Here is a 24,813-nt window from a genome sequence, read left to right as displayed (position 1 = left end):
TCTCTCTCTGCGTGTCTCTCTCTCTCTCTGCGTGTCTCTCTCTGCGTGTCTCTCTCTGCGTGTCTCTCTCTGCGTGTCTCTCTCTGCGTGTCTCTCTCTGCGTGTCTCTCTCTGCGTGTCTCTCTCTGCGTGTCTCTCCCTGCGTGTCTCTCCCTGCGTGTCTCTCCTGCGTGTCTCTCCCTGCGTGTCTCTCCCTGCGTGTCTCTCCCTGCGTGTCTCTCCCTGCGTGTCTCTCCCTGCGTGTCTCTCCTGCGTGTCTCTCCCTGCGTGTCTCTCCCTGCGTGTCTCCCTGCGTGTCTCTCCCTGCGTGTCTCTCCCTGCGTGTCTCTCCTGCGTGTCTCTCCCTGCGTGTCTCTCCCTGCGTGTCTCTCCCTGCGTGTCTCTCCCTGCGTGTCTCTCCCTGCGTGTCTCTCCCTGCGTGTCTCTCCCTGCGTGTCCTCTCCCTGCGTGTCTCTCCCTGCGTGTCTCTCCCTGCGTGTCTCTCCCTGCGTGTCTCTCCCTGCGTGTCTCTCCCTGCGTGTCTGTCTCTGCGTGTCTCTCTCTGCGTGTCTCTCTCTGCGTGTCTGTCTCTGTGTGTCTGTCTCTGCGTGTCTGTCTCTGCGTGTCTGTCTCTGTGTCTCTGTCTGTCTCTGTGTCTCTGTCTCTCTCTCTCTCTCTCTCTCTCTCGATCTGTATCTATCTCTCTCGATCTGTATCTCTCTCTATATATATCTCTCTATATCTCTCTCTCTCTCTGTATATCTCTCTCTGTCTATCTCTCCATCTGTATGTATATCTGTATGTATATCTATCTATCTATATCTATATCTCTAACTCTATCTCTAACTCTGTTTCTCTCTGTGTCTCTCTGTGTCTCTCTCTGTCTCTCTCTGTCTCTCTCTGTCTCTCTCTGTCTCTCTCTGTATGTCTGTCTTATTCGGTCAGCAAAGTGACGGGTGGTTTTGGAGTTATGGAGGATATACACACTGACATATTATTATTATAGATTGTAATAATATTTTAAATCATTTACTGTTTGAAAATTTTCCACCCAATTTTTTGTTTCTGTCAGGAACGCATTCCCCCTTTAACACATCAAGTGAATGAGATTTTGCGACGTGTGGTGAGGCATCGCTCTCCCCCCTCCCCCCCCTCCACCTCCACAACCTCTCACCCACCACCTTTCTCACTCCCCATCCCATTCCTCCTCTCCCCTCTCCTCTCCTCTCTCCCTTTCTCTCTCAATATTCCCAACAGCGAAGCAACAGCCTGCTTTGTTTTGATGCCTGCCTCTCTTCAGTTTTGGTTACACTGCAAGTTATTTTCTCCCTTTGCAAAAGTTCGCTGGGGTTTTGCATGGTTAACATCGTTGAGATTGTCATGTGTCTTTGTGCCACTCCACAAAATGAAATATGCATGAACACGCTTTCATGTTGCTCAGTGCGAAAATTTCCACTTCAACAGTAGTACAATATCCTCTTTAAGCAGACTATCTAAGGTACTCGCACTCGATTCTGGACTTCAAATATCTCACAATTTGAAAATAGCAGGCCATTGTCTCCCAGTACTCTGCTTAAATTCCAAATTATTGCTATGAATGCCACTGGGATGTCAATTTCCAGACACTAAGTGTATTCCTTGCTTGGGAAGTAGTTTTGGCAGCATCTACTCTGATTAATCGGCGAATATTCATCAGGTCGGATGAAATGTCAATACTAGACCAGCACTTCACAAGCCATTTCCATTTTCTTGTAAATAGCTATCACAACAAGCACACAACTTGAGTCTTACCTAAAAGCTACAAGCTTTTGGTTGTTGCCTTCCGAGAGAATTCCAAACTTTCCACACTCTTGCAAGATCAGCTGGAAACAGTCGCAGCTGAAAAACGAGCACATGCCGTGCATCAGATATATACTCATGCAATACAGGGAAACATACAAGGAAAATAATAAAAAATATAAAGCAGCTCTCAGACAACGCACTTGCATCTGTGGTCGGCCTTGTCCAGGAGGGGTGTCAATTTTACCAGAGACTCCAGTGCCAGATTCAACTCATCATTGAAGTCCTGCAAATAATTCACTAATCTCTCAGTGCAAAAGTCATGAATCCATTACATCACAACTCAAGGCAACTGTGAGAAAGATGCTGGACAGGCAATAAAAAGACAAAATATGAGTATAGGGTCTCAAAACAGTCTCTCTGACCCTTCAGGTTACGTAAAAACAATCAGGCGATTCCGGGCATAATCTCACCTTGTCACCCTGATGGAACTTTTTAAGTTTTAAAAGCACTTGGGGCATCTGAAAGACAAGAAATAGGCAATATAATATCCATGTATCTAATAATTTTTGCTTTTCCCACATACTCTAACTGCTGTCCTTCTGGACTAATCACTTGGCAGAGGCTCAAACTTCAAATAAAACCTCAAATATCAACCACAGTTGTTTTAAAATCCAGGGAACCAGTGTTCCCAATGAAGCAAGGTAGTGGCCTGAAAATCAAGCAAAAAGTCAGGGCTTTCATCTTAAAACTCTCTTTTATGACCGACATGGCCTGGGTCCCATTTTCATCGGAAGCTCTCTTCCAAAGGCATGCTCCCTTGCTTGATACTCGTCATTTAAAGGAGTAGGACAAATCCCATCAGATGGTATCCATGGGGAGGAAGAAATTCCTCAATTGTCCAAATAAGAACAGAGAGAGAGAAAAAAAAAATCGATGTCATAAGAGATAGCGATGATGGTACCCAGAGAACTCTGGGAAGTGATATCACTTCCGCCAATGTCAGTGGATGCTTGTCCGGAGTCAAATTCAGTGTTTTCAACAGCTGTATACACGTGTGTTTGTGGTGCGGCTCCTCCATGAGTCTCAGCCGATGTAAAAATAAAAAGTTTTTTTTTTTTTTTTTTAAAGGCGGCATTTGGCCCATCATGGCGACAGTTACTTAGCAAGTTGAGCTCCCCTCTAGCTCTTAACTCTCCATTAGCGTGGCAGGGCTTTGGATATGGTTAGTAACATGCAAAAGGGGTCTGAGATACCCCGCAGCACTAATGGAGGGTTTAAAGGTTCAATCATGTCGACCCACAATCTTATACATCTCCTTTATTCGTGTCTGTGAGATCGCTATTATATCTGACTGTTTCACATGATTCCCAGTAGAAATAGACAGTGGGCCAAGCCTCCAAAATCTGTCTAGTTTTTGATTTTCATGACCCACCTCTGGTATCTACCTGAAATTTTGCAAAGATTTAGATAAAAAATCACTTAGAAAGAATTCACAACTCGTCAGTGCAAAAAGTTGCACATGAATTAGTTATGCTAATTAGCAAAATATATAGAGCCATCTTGTGTCCATTATTATACAGTGTACAACTGAATGGACAACTGTGCACAACTGAATGGGAATTCTAAATACTAGGGCATGCCCGTACTATATATAAGCTAGGACGTGCCCGTACGTGGGTGCCCGTTCCTTGCCAAAAAAAAAAAAAAAAAAAAATTTGTGTAGGGGTGTGTGTGTGTAAACATCCTAGGGCGTGCCCGTACGTGGGTGCAAAAAAACATGCGTGCAAACAACAACAACAAAAAAAAACTTTGAAACCACGTGGCAGTAACGACCACAGAACCCCCCCCCCCCCCCTCTATTTACATGAATGGTTTGGTCCATTCGCAACGACCACAGAACCCCCCCCCTCTATTTACATGCAATGGTTTGGTCCAAAGCGAACGGTTTGGTCCATTCGATGTGATTCGATGATTCGATGTGAATGGTTTGGTCCATTCGCAACGACCACAGAACCCCCCCCCCCCCCCCCCTCTATTTACATGAATGGTTTGGTCCATTCGCAAAGCCAAAGCGAACGACCACAGAACCCCCCCCCCCCCCCTCTATTTACATGAATGGTTTGGTCCATTCGCAAAGCCAAAGCGAACGACCACAGAACCCCCCCCCCCCCCCCCCCCCTCTATTTACATGAATGGTTTGGTCCATTCGCAACGCCAAAGCGAACGGCGAACGGCTAAATCGCCATAGCTCGGTAAGTACTTGTCCGATTAATTTCAAACCTTGAAAAGGCACATCCTCGGGTCCCCAGCAATATACCTGGCAAGTTTAAAGTATATCGGACCGGTAGTTGTCGAGAAACAGCGGTCACAGACAAACAAACAAACGTACAAACGTACAAACGTACAAACGTACAAACGTACAAACAAACACACAGAGATTACTGGAATTATAGATAGATAAAGTATGTAGTCTATGTAGAGATGGGGAAACCGTCCAGGAGTTTGGGTGATCGAGGTCCTACACCCTCTCACACACACCTACACCTACACCTACACCTACACACACACACACACACACACACACACACACACACACACACACACACACACACACACACACACACACACACACACACACACACACACAACACAAGGAAATGATTTAAAAAATGTTTTACCAGAAGATGGCCATTCTAATTTTAATATCAAACTGAGTGATATATATATTTCTTAATTCCTCATGAACTGAAATTAATTATCAAACTAGTTATCCAAGCTCTTATTAAAAATGAATTGGAATGTTATAAAAAATAACATTTATAAAAAATTAACTTGTTAAAAATCTTATTAAATTGGTTCACGAGTTATCAAGTGACCACTATATTCGTCATGGGTGTGTGTCTGTCTGTGTGTCTGTCTGTCCGCAGCATAACTACCCGATGATCATCTGATCTTGATGAAACTTGGGTGGGAGGTTGATATCATGATCGAGTTGTGCCCTGCCTGGAGTGGGCATATTGCGCCCATTGTGGGCGGAGCGACGCCCGAAAAGATGTCTTTTTAGGGGGTAATCAATTTCAAGCTACGTCTTCTCCGAGGGGTTTGGTGGAATCTGACAGGGGTTTCGATATTTGGTTAGGCCAATGTCATATGTCCAGCCCCACAGAGCTCAATTTTTCATTTTCGCCCCAAGGTCAAGGTCACAAGGTCACAAAATTTAGAAAAGTCGATTTTTGGTGGTTTTATTACATTGTTCGCTTCCTGATAGGGTGAAATGTCGTACATGATCTTATATTATCACATGCATCTGGTGTTGGCTTAGAGCTGGTGTTGGCTTAGTGGTTAGGGTGCTGGCTTGGGATCCTAGGATCCTGGGTTCGAATCCCGGTCGATCGCTGAATTAATGCCAGGGGGGTTGACTCAGCCTGTCATCCTTCCGAGGTCGGCAAATTTGAGTACCAGCTTGCTGGGATGAATGATCATGGTGTGTACCCCGATTTAGAATAGGTACACCATATCCCTGCGCATCGTAAGAGCGTGACCAAGGGTTGGCGTCAGGAAGGGCATCCGGCCATAAAAAAAAAACATTGCCTCAAACAGCGAACCATGATTGTCATGGGGCCTGCAAGGCTAACCCCCGCTCTAGCGGGGAAAATGGCTTTAAAACGATCATTCATTCATTCATTCATTCGTATACATCATGAAATCCAAGTTTTCCAACAAATTTCAGAATCTTCGACCTTTGACCTTTGAAAGTCACAAAGGTCAAAGTTTCAAAGTTGTCGGAATCGAACCGAATTTTCGGTATTGTGTTGCTAACTAACCTCATAACTGATTAATACATTGTTTTCTATCTCATTTCAAGGTCAGTAACCTTCGTTTTGACATTTCCGGGCCTGGCCTGTCCAGGCCTGTTTCGGTTATAGCCCGTCCTTTGTTATTGAATACCACTCGCTCGTGAACCATCGTCGTCTCCTGACTTGTCTTATTTAAAATTATTAAATAATGGAATCACTCTGCTGTGCGTATTGACGACATGCATGAAGCAAAACCCCGAAGAACTAACATCAAAATCTTCGCCTTCCATGGTTGCATCTGGCTACAGGTAAGTCGCCATGACAGCTGCGCCAGCACTGTATGTACAGTCTGAAACAAAGCGCGCGATTGGCTGATTGGCGCTCACGGCCACTCGTGGCCTATGTTACATGTGCTGTGATTGGAGAATATTTATTAAAAAGATCGTCAACATTTTGGGTGTTTTTTCCACATTCTGAAAATATGTGCAAGTTTTGTTCTTGACGAGTTTCAGATATTAATTCTGTAATAGTTTTACACAACATATTATAAATGCAGGTAGATATGTGAGGTGGGTCACGAAAGTAAACAAAACAGGGGCTCGGCCCATGGTCTAAAAGTCTCACATTTTCTCAAAATAGACACCAAACAAAATCCACATACCACAATGATACTTAGCTTTATAATACATTGCATACCACATTCTCCACAGCCACAGGGGGGGAAGGCAATGAGAAAAGCTATACTTTTACCTTGAGGAAGGTGAAGGCAGTCCACTTGAGCTCCTCAATCCCCTCAGGAGATTCTATGAGGCCCACCATGCAGGCTTTCCATATTTCCAGCAGCATGAATCGCATGGGGATATGCTAGACACAAATATGTTTCAATATCAATGTCATCAGCATGGTTACTTTAGCTCAAAATTAACATACACATCATCGTGTGTGTGTGTGTGTGTGTGTGTGTGTGTGTGTGTGTGTGTGTGTGTGTGTGCGTGTGCGTGCGTGCGTGTGTTTTTTTCTGTTTTTTTCTGGGGTTTTTTTCTGTGTTTTATTTCTGTGTGTTTTTCTGTGTTTTTTCCTGTGTTTTTTTCTGTGTTTTTCCTGTGCTTTTTTTCGTGTGTGTGTGTGTGTGTGCGTGCGTGCGTTAAACTCAGAAAGTGTTCAACAGGGAGATCAGAGGAACAACTCTAAGGAGGCACATGAAACCCGGGAATGTTACGGAAGGAAAATAATTGCTGGAAGGGGGCAGAGGGGAAGGGGGGGGAGGGGCAGAGGGGGTGGGGAAGGGAAGGGGTAGAGGGGGTGCGGGAGGGGGAGAAGGAGGAGAACTTCAATGCAGGTTTTAAGTAAGGCTGGAGTGCCCCAATGCAGTGTTCTGGGCCCAGTCCTATTCCTGATCTTCATCAATGATCTCACTGACTGAAAAATCCTCTATCAATTTGCTGATGACCCCAACCTCTGCCATGACATCCCTCATCCTTCAGACAGGCAGGCTACAGCCTCTTCCCTCTCTTCAGACTTTGGAAAAATCAAGCTGGTCAAACGCTTGGAATATGTCTTTCAATCCTGACAATTGTCACAGTCTCACTATCTCTCCAAAAAGACCATCTGGCAAACCTATCTACCATTTTAACAATCCTCTTGAGGAAGTTCAGTCATTCAAACTCTTGGGTCTCACTATCAGCCACTATCTTTCTTGGGCAAACCACATTTCAAAGTTGAACCGCCAAAGACAGCCAACAGGTTCAACATGTTAAAGTGATCGTTGATACATGATTTTCCTTGGCTTTCATCTCTCTCTTGAGGCTGGTGATGGGAGTGCTCTCTTCGATATTACATTTTTATATGTACAGTCACATGAAAAAGTAAGTACACCCCATGGAAAGTTTTGACTTTTTCAACATATTTCAATACAGCTATTTGATCTTCATTTCAACAATATTGATAGATAAAGGTGATATAATATAACAAATATCATGAAACATTTACATTTTGTTGTCCCTTGTATAATTCAAATAAACGTAAATGCAAATTTCGCATGTGGAAAAAGTAAGTACACCCTTGGCTCTAATAGGTGGTATTGCCCGCTTTGGCAGAAACAACCTCAAGTAGGCGTTTCTTATAACTGTCCACCAGTCTCTGACATCGACTGTGAGAATTTTTTTCCCACTCCTCCATGCAGAATTATTTCAGCTGTGCGATGTTTGAGGGGTTTCTTGCATGCACAGCTCGTTTCAAATCCCCCCACAACATCTCGATGGGATTTAGATCCGGGCTTTGACTTGGCCATTCCAGAACCCTCCATTTCTTTCTTTTCAGCCATTCCTTGGTGGATTTACTGGTATGTTTAGGGTCATTGTCATGTTGCAAGGTCCACCTTCGGTTGAGCTTCAACTTTCCGACAGATGGCCTCACATTATCCTCAAGCACCCTCTGGTACAATGAAGAATTCATAGTGGATTAAATGATGGTGAGCTGCCCAGGCCCTGATGCAGCAAAGCTGCCCCAAACCATAATATTTCCACCACCATGCTTCACAGTTGGTATCAGGTTCTTGTGGTCAAATGCTGTCTTTGGTTTTCGCCAAATATGTCTTCTGGTACTGTGGCCAAATAGCTCTACCTTTGACTCATCTGTCCAGAGCACATTGTTCCAGAAGTGCTGGTCTTTGCCTATATGTTCAATGGCAAACTTTAGTCTTGCCCTGATGTTCTTTCTGGACAGTAAAGGTTTCCTCCTGGCACACCTCCCATGTAGATCAAATTTGTGCAGCCTCTTTCTAATGGTAGAATCATGCAATTTGACATCAACAGTGGCAAGAGCTACCTGGAGGTCCCATGATGACATTCTGGGGGTTCTTAGAGACTTCATTCAGCATCTTGCGGTCTGCTCTCGGACTGAACTTGCTGGGGCGGCCTGGCCTGAACAAGTTGGCAGTTGTTTGGAATCTTTTCCACTTGTAGATGATCTTCCGGACAGTCGAATGATTGATTTCAAATTGTTTGGAGATCTTTTTAAATCCCTTCCCAGACTCATAGGCATCTATAACCTTCTTTCTGAAGGCCTCAGAGAGCTCTTTTGATCTAGGCATGGTGACGCCGCACACTTCAACAACAAAGAGCAAACCAAACTAAATGTCTGAGGTTCAAATAACACAGGTTCCTCCAAGATCCTCTCTAACGATGTTCTAATCATTTGCACCTGAGCTGGTGCACCTGATTCTAATTTTAGGTATTTGAAGTAGTGATAAATGTAGGGGTGTACTTACTTTTTCCACATGCGAAATCTGCATTTATGTTCATTTAAATTATACAATGGACTACAAAATGTAAATGTTTCATGATATTTGTTATATTATATCACCTTTATCTATCAATATTGTTGAAATGAAGATCAAATAGCTGTATGTTGAAATATGTTGAAAAAGTCAAAACTTTACATGGGGTGTATTTACTTTTTCACGTGACTGGAGATGTTTATCACACTATATATACACAATTTGAGTAGTGTCTGTTTGTTACTTCTTCACATTCTTAAACTGCTGCAGTGAATGAGTTAAAAACTAGTAGTTGTACTCTGATCGAGGTGGGAAGGAGGTTCCCTGGAAGGTTTTATAACAATTCCAAAAATGTCCCACTCCCCCCCCAGGTTTCAGGATGAAGGGGTAGAGGATGCTAATTCTCGACATAATTGTGTATCATACAGCGCTGTTCCCAGTGTGAAGGGGTATTGCTCGTCATAACTAGAAAGCATCTCAAAATACAAGCCCCATCAACTTCCGCTTTGTACTTTAACTAAGCGACAAAAACGACAGCTAAAAAATTTTTTTAAGGCTACATTTGTTTTACCTGTGGTTTGAGAGACAAATTGTACCACACACACAAACATACTTTCAGACCTGACTTTAAGCCAGGTGTTTGCCAGAATGTGGACATCAAATACTCTATGGTCTTTCAAAAATAGTAGGCCATTCCATGGCAATATTCTGACCAACACCGACAAGGTACCCCACTCTTATGCATATATACGCAACGAGCTACTCATGTACCTGCACCCGTTTGACAATCAGCAGGTGCTCAACCAAAGGTTGCCCCTCGGCTGTGAGGTTGGTGGTTCCCTCCAGGGTGATCAAAGCTTGAATGGTAGGGAACTCCACATGGGTAGATTGTTCTTCTCCAAGCAGCAGTAGTGTTGGAATTCTGCAAACAGAAAAGCAGGACAAGACATCACTCCAAAGGTAAAACAAACTAGAACGGCATCCTTCGACATCGCGAAGTCGACCGATTATGCCTCCGCCCACATTATTACATCATTATGCATACTTATACCAAGTTTAATTTAAATCCCTTCAGCTGTTCTCAAGTATCACATTTTTACCTGACATGACCTCTGACCTTTGATGCTGAAATCTAGTCAGTTAATTTTTTTCATCATAATAACGTATATACTATATACTTACACCAAGTTTGGTCAAAATCCCATCAATCGTTCACAAATTAGCTCAGTAACATAATTTTTACCTAACAGGACCCCTGGCCTTTGACCTCTTGGCCCCATAATCTAATCAGTTCATATTTGCATCATTATACATACTTGAACCAAGTTTGACTCGGTTCCCTTCAGCCGTTGTCAAGTTATCGTGGTAACAAAAACCTATCATGGGCACACGGATAACTCAAAAACATATCTCCAGTGACTTCTTCGGCGGAGGCATAAAAAAATTAATAAATAAGAGTTTCATAATCGTTGCTGTACAACGCCGCCACCACATCCGTTGACATGATTGAAAGCAGCGGTGTTACCTCTTGATGACCATCGTGCATTCCTCCAAGCGCCTCTTGACATCATCTGCGCAGCCAATGCTGTTCAGAAACTCTGGAATCTTCCATGTGGTCTGCTCAACCAATGACCAGATACCTGGACAGAAAAGGCATAAAAAATGGAATCTTAACTACCTTGAAAAAATACATTTTTTTAGAGCACATTGACACTTTTTCTAAATTTACCAAACTCCTAAGATAATGTAAAAGACTAAGTCGATCCTTATCAAGAGGGAGGATTGTTTTGCAATACATGTACCCTACTGGTCACAATCAATGTCCTTCTTCCAAGCTTTTAGGTCGTAGGTTTTTTTAGGTAGTATGTTGTAGACTGCAACCGCCCAGGGTACTACTACCGTCCTGACTTAGGAGCGTTAAAGTGGTACCCGGATCCATCTCACACTCTCAGTGTCAGGATTGCTGGTATTACTTTCTATCTCACTCAAACTATCGCTACTGGGTGAGCTTCAATCTCTCTTTCTCGCAACCATACACTTTTCATCATACACGTTTCTTCTCTTTGATTTAAGGCTTGGCCTCGATGAAGGCTAGAAGTCTGTGCCTGGAGCCTTCAACATAAAAAAAATATTTAAAAAACACTCAGCAATTGTGAGCCATATACAGTGGGACTAATTGTTTTAGGTATTCAAAGCTACAGAACAAGTTGCAGTTTCTAGGTTCTGTAACTTATTATAAGGTTCTGTAAATTATCATAATTAAGCCATGTTCCAAGTTTCAGTTGAATATGTTAAAGGGTAAAGGAAAAAGTCTGGAAAACCACAGGTGTGATGGACAGATGGACGGACAGACGGATCGAGAGCAATCGGTGAAATCGGAAGGGGACGAGTCTATTAAAGTGGCTCTTCAACAAATAAAAAATTAAAATCACGCATCGTTATCATTGACAAGAAGACATGAAAATGCACAAAACTGTATTTTTATATTGGATAACACGAGTACAGTACTCTCGGAAAGCATAATACCTGACCATTCTTAATGAGAGTACCCTTTAACTTTTTAAAAAGAAGTTTTTCACAGAAATGCCAAACATGTCGCAACGCATTCAGTTAAACAAAGCATCGTCACTCGTATGTATGTATGTATGTATGTATGTATGTATGTATGTATGTATACAACTGCTTTGAATGTAGCACTATGTATTGGTCTAAATTCGTTCTGACCTCAATATTTGTGGAAATAATAAACAGACGATCCCTCACCAATCCTTCACACGAAGTACATCACAAGTGAAACATTCTCTTCTTTCTCTACTGCTAAACTCGAACCATTTTGCATGATGAGGCTTGCGGCTACACTGCTATTTGCGACAGCACTTTCTTCATCCCATCAAAACGGGTATTCAGAATGCCTGTTCTGTTAAATAAAAGTCTTTCAGAATACAGCGGCAGTGTTGTATATCCTTCAGTATATGATCAGAGTAGGGTGGGGGGGGGGGGATTTTTTTTTTTTAATCTTATCTGTGATGACCATCAGTATGTCATACGACGACTGATCTAAAACTCTGTATTGTAGCTGGCAGGATGGCCGAGAAGTACGCACACTCGCCTCTAAGCTGTCCAGCCTGGGGTCGAATCCCAACCCAGATATAAACTGTCATCCCGGTGTTTCACAGGCAGGGTGATTCATCAATGTGTTTGCCCTCCTCGGATAGATGTTACAGTACAGTATTCCCATCCCCATGTTTTCCAATGAGCTGTTTTGAATTATAAGCAGTAGGCATGTTTTTGCTTCATGCCGGGGTCATGTAACGGGGGGGGGGGGGGGGGGGGTTCTGGGAGCGAACGAGGGAGCTTTCAGTTTCCGAAACACCGACCAAATAAAGGTATGTGTCAGAAGAACGTGCTGCATGCTTGGAACAAGATTGAACGTTGGGCAGGTACTCTGCTAATATGTAATAATATGGAATATTAATAATATTGAAAGCAATAAATCCTGGTTCAGACTAATGGTTCCCAGAATGGATCAATTTGGCAAAACAACAAACTATTGCTTTAACAAATAATATATTTGCCTCAATGCATTTTATATTTTGAATAACAGCAATAGAATATTCTGCATCAAACAGATGGAGAGTGGTTCAGGTAACAGCTAAAGCAATGGCACACACTCTGCTCCTCGAGACGTGCGATGTGCAGAAAGGCACGATTCCGAGCGCCACCCAGCACTTTCTCCAAAGCTGAGGCACAGGAAGGGAGGACCCCAAAGGGAGGAGGGGCTGTGGGTGGGACAGTGGGCAGAGCCTCAGAGGTCTGCGGTGCCTGCGCCATGCGAATGCGATCCAGGCAGTGGGTGATGCATTGCAGCAGCCATAGGAGACAGCTAAGCAGGGCTCGACAGAGACTCATGCATTCTTCTGCTTTGCCGTAGCAGCTATTCATAGACAGCGCAGGGGGAAAAAAGATTGAGAAGGAAGAAACAGTACCAGCATTTTGTGTACAAATATGACTTGATATGGGATGCAATATACAAATATAAACTACAATGGAACGTTTTTCTGAGCCCACAGAATACCCATCATTATGACTCTGTATGCAAAAGCCTTTTCAAACCTCAGTTGTGGACAATTTTTTTCAATAAGCTCCAGGAGGGCAATGACGCAGTAGTCTCTCGAAAAGTCTTCAAACTGGGAAAGATAAGCAACAAAAACATGGCAGACAATGGAATCCCAATTAATAATAACAAGAAGACATCATGCAGAGCACACACGGTACTTGCAAATTCACCCCTACCACCAAAAAAGGTTGCCAGTGATCCAGCAAATTGGACATTTAATCAAGATTAAAATTGACAATCTTGATCAAAGCTCGGGTCAATACGATGAAAAATGACTATTTTTCAGGGGAAAATTAATGATTTTAATTTTAGAAGTTTGACTTAGAGTTGACCTTTGACATTTTAACCTCAAAAATAGTTGGTTTCCTATTTAATGACTGAATATGGAAATGCTGTTCAATTTTCAAGTCAATCGGATGAAAATTGGCAATTTTAGAAATTTGGCCTCCAGATGACCTTTGACCTCAAAATCAATAGGCTTCTCAATTGTGACGACTTCTACAACTTGGTGAAGTTTCATGACGATCGGTTTAGAATTGTGCCCTGTAGGCAAGTGACAAACAAACAAACAAGAAGACGTCATGCGTAGCACGATACTTGCAAAATCCACCCTCCCCCAAAAGTTTTCCAATGATACATGATGGCCTATGTTGACCTTTTGGCCTATGGTGACCTCAAAAATACTTGGTGGTTGAATTCAGTAACCAGATATGCAAGTCCTCTTCAAATTTCACATCAATTAGATGAAAATTTAGGATTTTAGAAATGTGGCCTATGTTGACCTTCCGATGTTGACCTCAAATATACTAGGTGGTTGAATTCAGTGACGAGATATGCAAGTCCTCTTCAAATTTCAAGTCAATCGGATGAAAATTGAGGATTTTAGAAATTTGGCCTATGTTGACCATTTCGCCTATGTTGACCTTTTGGCCTATGTTGACATCAAATATAGTTTGTGGTTGAATTCAGTGACCAGATATGCAAGTCCTCTTCAAATTTCAAGTCAATTGGATGAAAATTGAGGATTTTAGAAATTTGGCCTATGTTGACCTTTTGGCCTATGTTGACCTCAAAGGTACTTGGTGGTTGAATTCAGTGACCAGATATGCAAGTCGTCTTCAAATTTCAAGTCAATTGGATGAAAATTGAGGATTTTAGAAATTTGGCCTATGTTGACCTTTTGGCCTATGTTCACCTAAAATATAATTTGTGGTTGAATTCAGTGACGAGATATGCACGTCCTTTTCAAATTTCAAGTCAATTGGATGAAATTTGAGGATTTTAGAAATTTGGCCTATGTTGACCATTTGGCCTATGTTGACTTCAAAAATTCTTGGTGATTGAATTCAATGACCAGATATGCAAGTGGTCTTCAAATTTCAAGTCAATCGGATGAAAATTGAGGATTTTAGAAATTTAGCAAAGTTGGTGACCTTTGGCCTATGTTGACCTTTTGACCTATTGACCCCAAAAACAATAGGCTTCTGGCATTTGACCAACTCTACCACTTGGTGACGTTTGGTGAAGATCGGTTGAAAATTGTGACCTGTAGGCCGGTGACAAACAAACAAGCAAACAAACAGTCACAAACACAACCGACCAATATACTTGAAAAATCTTCGATTTTGCAAGTAACAAACAGACAGAATAACAAGAAAACGTCATGCGTAGCACGATACTTGCAAAATACGCCCTCCCCCAAAAGTTTACCATTGATACAGCAAAATGACCATTTCATGAAGTTTAAAATTTACAATCTTGATCAAAGCTCGGGTCAACAGGATGAAAAGTGACGATTTTTCAGATGAAAAATGATGATTTTGGAAGGTTGACCTTCAGTTGACCTTTGACCTTTTGACCTCAAAAATAGTTAGTTTCCCTATTTAGTGACTCAATGTGCAAATGCTGTTCAATTTTCAAGTCAATTCGATGAAAATAGAGGATTTTAGAAATTTGGCCTATGTTGACCTTTTGGCCTATGTTGACCTCAAGAATACTTGGTGGTTGAATTCAGTGACCAGATGTGCAAGTCCTCTCCAAATTTCAAGTCAATTGGATGAAAATTGAGGATTTTAGAAATTTGGCCTATGTTACCATTTGGCCTATGTTGACTTCAAAAATTCTTGGTGGTTGAATTCAATGACCAGATATGCAAGTGGTCTTCAAATTTCAAGTCAATCGGATGAAAATTGAGGATTTTAGAAATTTAGCAAAGTTGGTGACCTTTGGCCTATGTTGACCTTTTGACCTATTGACCCCAAAAACAATAGGCTTCTGGCATTTGACCAACTCTACCACTTGGTGAAGTTTGGTGAATATCGGTTGAAAATTGTGACCTGTAGGCCGGTGACAAACTAACAGAGTCACAAACACAACCGACCAATATACTTGAAAAATCTTCGATTTTGCAAGTAACAAACGCAACTGACCAATCGACTTGAAAAATCTTCGATTTTGCAAGTAAAAATAATAAAAAGAAAAATAAGGCAAATCTCAACTTATTAATAAGAAAAATGCCTTTTCTACATAAAGACTTAATTAGGGCCTTCCCTCCCCACCACCCCCACCCCCCAACCAACCCCCATACACCCTCCCCCCAAAAAATAGATCACATCAGATAATAAAAGGGTTATTTTCATATTATTCAGTCGGGAGGATGGGATGGACTTGACCAATTGTGATGACACCATTTATTTTCAATTCGCTAGACGCTGCATCGTTTTCTTCCTTCAGAACAACATTATCTGAGAACTACTTCTCGCTCTACTACCTCAGCTTTGTTTACGGGCCCAATTTATTCCCACATTTTGTAAGGTCCGCTGGAGACCGTTTTTGGCCCAAATCATTCAGGAGCAAGCTGATATCTCAGGTTCACAAGTAAGCGCAGTAACATATTTTTTATTGAATGGGACCTCTGACCTTTGACCTCTTGACCCCATAATCTAATCCGTTTATCTTTACATCATTATACGTACTTGTACCAAGCTTGGCTTTGTTCCTTCAGCTGCTCGTAAGTTATTGTGCTAACAAACACCAATGACAGACTCTGACCTTTGACCTATTGATGGCAAAATCTAAAATCAGTTCATCTTTTAGTGTATGCTTATACCAAGTTTGGACAAAAACCCATCACTGGGTCACAAGTTAGCTCGTAACAGAATTTTTACCAACAAGACCTATGACCATTGACTTTTGCCCTCGTGACCCCATAATCAAATCAGTTAATCTTTGCATCATCATACACTACTCACAATAAGTTAGGGATATTGGCAGGTTCTTCGGTGTGGTTGATTTTGTGTATTAATTATGTTGAAAAAAGTTGTTGGTCCTAATTCTATGGTTATTAATGTGTGAAAAAACACAGAATTCTTGATTTCAATACCCTAACCCTAACCCCTATAAAAAACATAAACTCACTCCCACAATATCCCTAACTTATTGTGAGTAGTGTACATAATTGTACCAAGTTTGACTTGGATCCCCTTCAGCCATTCTTACGTTATTGCAGAAACAAACACCCATCATGGATGGACGTACAGCCAGACGCATGGACGAATAAATAACCCGAAAACATAATGTCTCCGGCGACTTCATCAGAAGAGGCATAAAAATAAAGGTCAGACAAAGGTAAGTGTGACAAAGCTCAAGTAGGTTTGGGTTTTGCAAAGAAAACTAGTACAAATTAGCTGGTTATATGAAGGATTTCCATCAATCTGAAGTGCTTATGATAACGAGACCAACCTCAAGATAAATCGAATTACCTTGGTGATAGCAAGAAGCAAATTTGAGTAGGACACCATCTGAAAAGCATCAAGCACACAATCTCACATAAATAAGCCATGTTATTATGTTAATCTGCTGAAATGCTTTGGTGTCAGCATAAATGGTTGGTTACCTGGGAATTGATTGCATATTTGAGGTAGGACAACAATATGGAGTTGGGAGCTGGACCAATCATAGCTTGTTCCAGGAGGTGATCTGGAAATGATACAAGAAGGATGAGAGATGATTGAAGAATTTTGTCGCAGTGCATGATTAAATGTACATCACAAGCATTATCAAATCATTACCCCGCACGCACGAAGCCAAAAGCAGGGTAAAGCAACGCGAAGATTTTCAGATCTTAAACCAGCCACCTTAACCGTTAAGCCAACAAGGCTTCACAAATAACTAATATAACATGTTAAATAAAGTGGTGCATCAACGGCGGTAAACTTCGGAAACAATTTTTTTCTACAAACTTTAAAATCTATATTTTATTTCAATCGAATTATATACTCAAAACTTGAACACTACAACAGAAATCTTCGTTTTGCCACTTTCAAAAACCTTCCATTTTACAGTATGTGGCCAAAATAGTCATGCCATATCATGCCCCGAGGGCAGAGTAATTGTGAGATTCAGCAATCAGACAAACATGGTGGTGCCTCACTCTTTTTTGTGTGTGTAGAAATAGCCGAGGATCGTGCAAGAGCTAGTACACTGAACGGATCAGGACATAACAGAATGCAAAAGGAACAGTAAAGAGAGGAATGAAACACCAACAGCAGAGAAGTCCAAGATAGAGGTAGACTTGGACAAACAAAGCGTGTGGGGAGGAATGGGTGGCAGGAGAGGATGCATGGGGTAGACAAGGAAACTAAAAGGAGGGAACACAGGAAATTTGGATGAAGGAGGGATGAGGATGGGTGAGGTGGAGGGGAAGGGTCAATGAGGGTAGAAAGCACTGTCGTTTTGGATTGGGGACGATCGGAGAAGGTGGTGAGCAGCTGGCTTGAAGACCTGGAGGGAAGAATGACATTGAAGATGAACATATGTCACCCACAGGGTGAACCGTATCTTGCCATTTGACCTTGACCTTAATAATTTCGTATGGTGAATAGTATGTCTTCATGACCAACGCACATGAAATATTGAAAGATTTTGATGAGAACTGAGGAAATAATTTTTTCATGAAAATTCCGTTTTTTCGTCATGACGTCATCAAATGACGTCATAGCGTCAAACTGTTTACAGATCTGGGAAGCACTCATCAAGGGCTTCAATTTGAGGTACTACTCGATATGGTAACTGAAACTTGAAAATTTTACCTTTTGGTCAAAATTGAATGACCTTCAAAATGACCTTGAAGGTCAAGGCCGATCGACACCAAAAACTAATCAACTGAGCGCCATACCACACCCTATATACCCACCAAGTTTGGAGATCATAAGATCAAAGTTACTCAAAAAATAAGGGTTTCGTAATTTGACCTTGGGGTCAATAATTTTCGACCTCCAGCGCTAACCATGAAGGTCAAGGCCGATCGCCACCAAAAACTAATCAGCTGAGCGCCGGACCATATACTAGATTCCCATGAAGTTTGGAGACGATCCGATCAAAGTTACTCAAAAAATAAGGGTTTCGTTGACCTCCATGATTGACCGCAAAGTGACCTTGACCTTTGACCTTGACCTTCAAAATTTTGTGTGCTGAAGGGTATCTCTATAGGACTCTGATATGCGAAGTTACAGGAGTTTCCAATAATAACTGTGGTCTACAGAGTGATCTAAACGTGAAAAAAAAATGATTAACCACAAACAAAAAAACAAAAAAACAAAAAAATAAAATAAACATATGTCACCCACAGGGTGAACCGTATCTTGCCAAAAAGTGACCTTGACCTTTGACCTTGACCTTCATAATTTTGTGTGCTAAAGGGTATCTCTAAAAGACTGATATGCGAACTTACAAGAGTTTCCAAAGGGAACTGTGCTCTACAGAGTGACCTAAACAATGCGAACTAAAGCAATACAATATACATGAAAAGTGCAGTTTTTTCGTCATAACGCCGTCAAATGACGTCACATTGTCAAACTAGTTATATGTTTGGAAAGCACTCAACAAGGGCTTCAATTTGAGGTACTACTCGATATGGTAACTGAAACTTGAAAATTTTACCTTTTGGTCAAAATTGAATGACCTTCAAAATGACCTTGAAGGTCAAGGCCGATCGACACCAAAAACTAATCAACTGAGCGCCATACCACACCCTATATACCCACCAAGTTTGGAGATCATAAGATCAAAGTTACTCAAAAAATAAGGGTTTCGTAATTTGACCTTGGGGTCAATAATTTTCGACCTCCAGTGCTAACCATGAAGGTCAAGGCCGATCGCCACCAAAAACTAATCAGCTGAGCGCCGGACCATATACTAGATTCCCATGAAGTTTGGAGACGATCCGATCAAAGTTACTCAAAAAATAAGGGTTTCGTTGACCTCCATGATTGACCGCAAAGTGACCTTGACCTTTGACCTTGACCTTCAAAATTTTGTGTGCTGAAGGGTATCTCTATAGGACTCTGATATGCGAAGTTACAGGAGTTTCCAATAATAACTGTGGTCTACAGAGTGATCTAAACGTGAAAAAAAAATGATTAACCACAAACAAAAAAACAAACAAAACAAAAAAACAAACATACAAGCTGACTAATACATCTTGCAAAAACTTCGTTTTGGCAAGATAATGAACATATGTCGCCCACAGGGTGAACCGTATCTTGCCAAAATGTGAACATGAGTGACTTGCTTCAGGTCACAGTGAGGTGAACAGAACTGCTATCCACTAGAAGCGCAAAGTGACCTTGACCTTTGACCTTGACCTTAATAATTTCGTATGGGGAATAGTATGTCTTCATGACCAACGCACATGAAATATTGAAAGATTTTGATGAGAACTGAGGAAATAATTTTTTCATGAAAATTCCGTTTTTTCGTCATGACGTCATCAAATGACGTCATAGCGTCAAACTGTTTACAGATCTGGGAAGCACTCATCAAGGGCATTCATATGAGGTATTACTCGATATGGTACCTACGATTTCAAAATTTGACCTTGGGGTCAATAATTTTCGACCTCCAGCGCTAACCATGAAGGTCAAGGCCGATCGCCACCAAAAACTAATCAGCTGAGCGCCGGACCATATACTAGATTCCCATGAAGTTTGGAGACGATCCGATCAAAGTTACTCAAAAAATAAGGGTTTTGTCGACCTCCATGATTGACCACAAAGTGACCTTGACCTTTGACCTTGACCTTCAAAATTTTGTGTGCTGAAGGGTATCTCTATAGGACTCTGATATGCGAAGTTACAGGAGTTTCCAATAATAACTGTGGTCTACAGAGTGATCTAAACGTGAAAAAAAAATGATTAACCACAAACAAAAAAACAAACAAACATACAAGCTGACTAATACATCTTGCAAAAACTTCGTTTTGGCAAGATAAAAAACAAACATACAAGCTGAATAATACATCTTGCAAAAACTTCGTTTTGGCAAGATAATAAACATATGTCACCCACAGGGTGAACCGTATCTTGCCAAAATGTGAAAATTCCGTTTTTTCGTCATGACGTCATCAAATGACGTCATAGCGTCAAACTGTTTACAGATCTGGGAAGCACTCATCAAGGGCATTCATATGAGGTATTACTCGATATGGTACCTACGATTTCAAAATTTGACCTTGGGGTCAATAATTTTCGACCTCCAGCGCTAACCATGAAGGTCAAGGCCGATCGCCACCAAAAACTAATCAGCTGAGCGCCGGACCATATACTAGATTCCCATGAAGTTTGGAGACGATCCGATCAAAGTTACTCAAAAAATTAGTGTTTCGTCGACCTCCATGATTGACCACAAAGTGACCTTGACCTTTGACCTTGACCTTCAAAATTTTGTGTGCTAAAGGGTATCTCTAAAAGACTCTGATATGCGAACTTACAAGAGTTTCCAAAGGGAACTGTGCTCTACAGAGTGACCTAAACAATGCGAACTAAAGCAATACAATATACATGAAAAGTGCAGTTTTTTCGTCATAACGCCGTCAAATGACGTCACATTGTCAGACTAGTTATATGTTTGGAAAGCACTCAACAAGGGCTTCAATTTGAGGTACTACTCGATATGGTAACTGAAACTTGAAAATTTTACCTTTTGGTCAAAATTGAATGACCTTCAAAATGACCTTGAAGGTCAAGGCCGATCGACACCAAAAACTAATCAGCTGAGCGCCATACCACACCCTATATACCCACCAAGTTTGGAGATCATAAGATCAAAGTTACTCAAAAAATAAGGGTTTCGTTGACCTCCATGATTGACCGCAAAGTGACCTTGACCTTTGACCTTGACCTTCAAAATTTTGTGTGCTGAAGGGTATCTCTATAGGACTCTGATATGCGAAGTTACAGGAGTTTCCAATAATAACTGTGGTCTACAGAGTGATCTAAACGTGAAAAAAAAATGATTAACCACAAACAAAAAAACAAAAAAAAAAATAAACCTATGTCACCCACAGGGTGAACCGTATCTTGCCAAAATGTGAACATGAGTGACTTGCTTCAGGTCACACTGAGGTGAACAGAACTGCTATCCACTAGAAGCGACTCTTTGAGGAATGTCTGCCCACGAGATATTGAAAGATTTTGATGAGAACTGAGGAAATAATTTTTTCATGAAAATTCCGTTTTTTCGTCATGACGTCATCAAATGACGTCATAGCGTCAAACTGTTTACAGATCTGGGAAGCACTCATCAAGGGCATTCATATGAGGTATTACTCGATATGGTACCTACGATTTCAAAATTTGACCTTGGGGTCAATAATTTTCGACCTCCAGCGCTAACCATGAAGGTCAAGGCCGATCGCCACCAAAAACTAATCAGCTGAGCGCCGGACCATATACTAGATTCCCATGAAGTTTGGAGACGATCCGATCAAAGTTACTCAAAAAATAACGATTTCAACATTTGACCTTGGGGTCAATAATTTTCGACCTCCAGCGCTAACCATGAAGGTCAAGGCCGATCGCCACCAAAAACTAATCAGCTGAGCGCCGGACCATATACTAGATTCCCATGAAGTTTGGAGACGATCCGATCAAAGTTACTCAAAAAATAAGGGTTTCGTCGACCTCCATGATTGACCACAAAGTGACCTTGACCTTTGACCTTGACCTTCAAAATTTTGTGTGCTGAAGGGTATCTCTATAGGACTCTGATATGCGAAGTTACAGGAGTTTCCAATAATAACTGTGGTCTACAGAGTGATCTGAAGGTCAAGGTCAAAGGTCAAGGTCGACCTCCAGCGCTAACCATGAAGGTCAAGGCCGATCGCCACAAAAAACTAATCAGCTGAGCGCCGGACCATATACTAGATTCCCATGAAGTTTGGAGACGATCCGATCAAAGTTACTCAAAAAATAACGATTTCAACATTTGACCTTGGGGTCAATAATTTTCGACCTCCAGCGCTAACCATGAAGGTCAAGGCCGATCGCCACCAAAAACTAATCAGCTGAGCGCCGGACCATATACTAGATTCCCATGAAGTTTGGAGACGATCCGATCAAAGTTACTCAAAAAATAAGGGTTTCGTCGACCTCCATGATTGACCACAAAGTGACCTTGACCTTTGACCTTGACCTTCAAAATTTTGGGTGCTGAAGGGTATCTCTATAGGACTCTGATATGCGAAGTTACAGGAGTTTCCAATAATAACTGTGGTCTACAGAGTGATCTAAACGTGGAAAAAAAATGATTAACCACAAACAAAAAAACAAAAAAAAAAACAAACAAAAAAACAAACATACAAGCTGACTAATACATCTTGCAAAAACTTCGTTTTGGCAAGATAATGAACATATGTCACCCACAGGGTGAACCGTATCTTGCCATTTGACCTTGACCTTAATAATTTCGTATGGTGAATAGTATGTCTTCATGACCAACGCACATGAAATATTGAAAGATTTTGATGAGAACTGAGGAAATAATTTTTTCATGAAAATTCCGTTTTTTCGTCATGACGTCATCAAATGACGTCATAGCGTCAAACTGTTTACAGATCTGGGAAGCACTCATCAAGGGCATTCATATGAGGTATTACTCGATATGGTACCTACGATTTCAAAATTTGACCTTGGGGTCAATAATTTTCGACCTCCAGCGCTAACCATGAAGGTCAAGGCCGATCGCCACCAAAAACTAATCAGCTGAGCGCCGGACCATATACTAGATTCCCATGAAGTTTGGAGACGATCCGATCAAAGTTACTCAAAAAATAAGGGTTTCGTCGACCTCCATGATTGACCACAAAGTGACCTTGACCTTTGACCTTGACCTTCAAAATTTTGTGTGCTGAAGGGTATCTCTATAGGACTCTGATATGCGAAGTTACAGGAGTTTCCAATAATAACTGTGGTCTACAGAGTGATCTAAACGTGAAAAAAAAATGATTAACCACAAACAAAAAAACAAAAAAACAAACAAAAAAACAAACATACAAGCTGACTAATACATCTTGCAAAAACTTCGTTTTGGCAAGATAACAAACAAACAAACATACAAGCTGACTGATACATCTTGCAAAAACTTCGTTTTGGCAAGATAATAATGTAGAAGTTGGTTCCACAGGCAGGAAAAAAAGAAAAGCGAATGAGTGGAGCTTGGCAGTGATCCTGGATTTAGGTAAGTTTCACCATAAGGTGGACTGTGTGTGCCCTACATAAACCTGGGGAGGAGGTAGTGGGGGACAGAGCATAGAGCGAGCAGAGGGTGCAAGACCAGATAGGAGACGGAAGAAGACAGAGAAACTACCGACATGTCTGTGATGGCGAAGTCCATATACTCAACCATATACTCAACCACATACCGAAGATAGGCCCATATACTCAACTTCATCGCGGGGGATTCCAATGATCTTGAAAGCCTTGTTTTCCACGGCGTCAAGACGAGCAAGATGTGAGGCAGGGGAGCCATGCCAGAGGGGAGAGCAGCACTTCCACAAGGTGCAGATTAAAGCGTTGCAGATAGATAGAAGTTCAAGTGTTCACAGGAAGGACTTTGTACGACAAAGGATGCTCAGTCGGCTGCTGGCTTTGGATGGCAACTTTGAAATTTGGTTTGCCCAAGACAGATCATGGCTGATAGTGAGACCCTGGAGTTTGAATGACTGAACTTCAAGAGAATTGTTAAAAAGTAGATGGAAGGTTTGCCAGACGGTCATTTTGGAGAGATGGTGAGAGTATGAGATTTGTCAGGATTGAAAGATATATTCCAAGTGTTTGACCGGCTTGTGGTTTTGTCAAGGTCCGAAGAGAGGAAAGAGCTGCATCCTGCCCGTCTGAAGGACGAGGGATGTCACGGAAGAGAAGGGAGTGATCAGCAAATAGTTTAGTGCAAAACACAAAGCAAGGGGGTTTGAAAGACCCTCCCCATGTCCGTTTTTTTCAAGACTGTGTGGGGTTAGGTGTTCTATGAACTCTCTAGTTCCGGTAGAGTCAATTCCACAGACGTAGTCCAACAGGATGGTGCAGATGTAGCGCACTTGCCTTTGAGCTGTCTAGTCTAGGTTCAAATGCTGACCCAACTATAAACTGCCGGAATGGTGTCTTTCAGGCAGGATATTGCATCATAAACTGCTCTGTCCCTCAAATTGGCGTTAAGCTGCGTGTCCCATCTGATAGCATTAGGGGGATGTTAAAGATCCCCACTGTGTCCTTTGCAAAGAGTTGGCAAGTTATCGCTGCTACCCTGAACAAATGATAAATTCCTACCTAACTCAACTGTAGTGTAGTTAAACTTCAAGCCTAGCCAGCCAGTTTGTGAAAGACTTGGTTCTGGCCGACCCCCAAACAAAGATAGCAATTACAGTCGTAGTAGTTGTCATTATTCCATGCAAACCAAATGTGAAACGAAACATTTTCTTTTCCTCAAGCAGACCAGATCTACACCAAATGTGAGGAGGTTTATTGTGTTTGTAAAATTAATAAAATGTTGTCAAATCAAAGCTCCCTAAGCAAAGCAAAGTCAGT

General features: G+C 41.6%; 1 protein-coding gene across 1 annotated transcript in view; it reads right to left on the bottom strand.

Moving 5' to 3' along the window:
* MED24 (mediator complex subunit 24) overlaps nt 1–24,813 on the bottom strand; it is a 97,702-nt gene that overhangs the window by 67,269 nt on the left and 5,620 nt on the right. Inside the window, exons 3-12 of the mRNA XM_068120173.2 lie at nt 16,848–16,930; nt 16,714–16,752; nt 12,949–13,022; nt 12,507–12,769; nt 10,361–10,475; nt 9,607–9,757; nt 6,309–6,422; nt 2,232–2,279; nt 1,962–2,044; nt 1,771–1,857 (exon numbers count right to left, since the gene is read on the bottom strand). Of these exons, the coding sequence (XP_067976274.1) occupies nt 1,771–1,857; nt 1,962–2,044; nt 2,232–2,279; nt 6,309–6,422; nt 9,607–9,757; nt 10,361–10,475; nt 12,507–12,769; nt 12,949–13,022; nt 16,714–16,752; nt 16,848–16,930 (1,057 nt within the window). The remainder of the gene's footprint in view (nt 1–1,770; nt 1,858–1,961; nt 2,045–2,231; nt 2,280–6,308; nt 6,423–9,606; nt 9,758–10,360; nt 10,476–12,506; nt 12,770–12,948; nt 13,023–16,713; nt 16,753–16,847; nt 16,931–24,813) is intronic.

This window comes from Myxine glutinosa, chromosome 6, assembly GCF_964187855.1.
Source record: "Myxine glutinosa chromosome 6, kmMyxGlut1.1, whole genome shotgun sequence".
Taxonomy (NCBI): domain Eukaryota; kingdom Metazoa; phylum Chordata; class Myxini; order Myxiniformes; family Myxinidae; genus Myxine; species Myxine glutinosa.
This window is presented reverse-complemented; position numbering and strand designations above follow the sequence as displayed.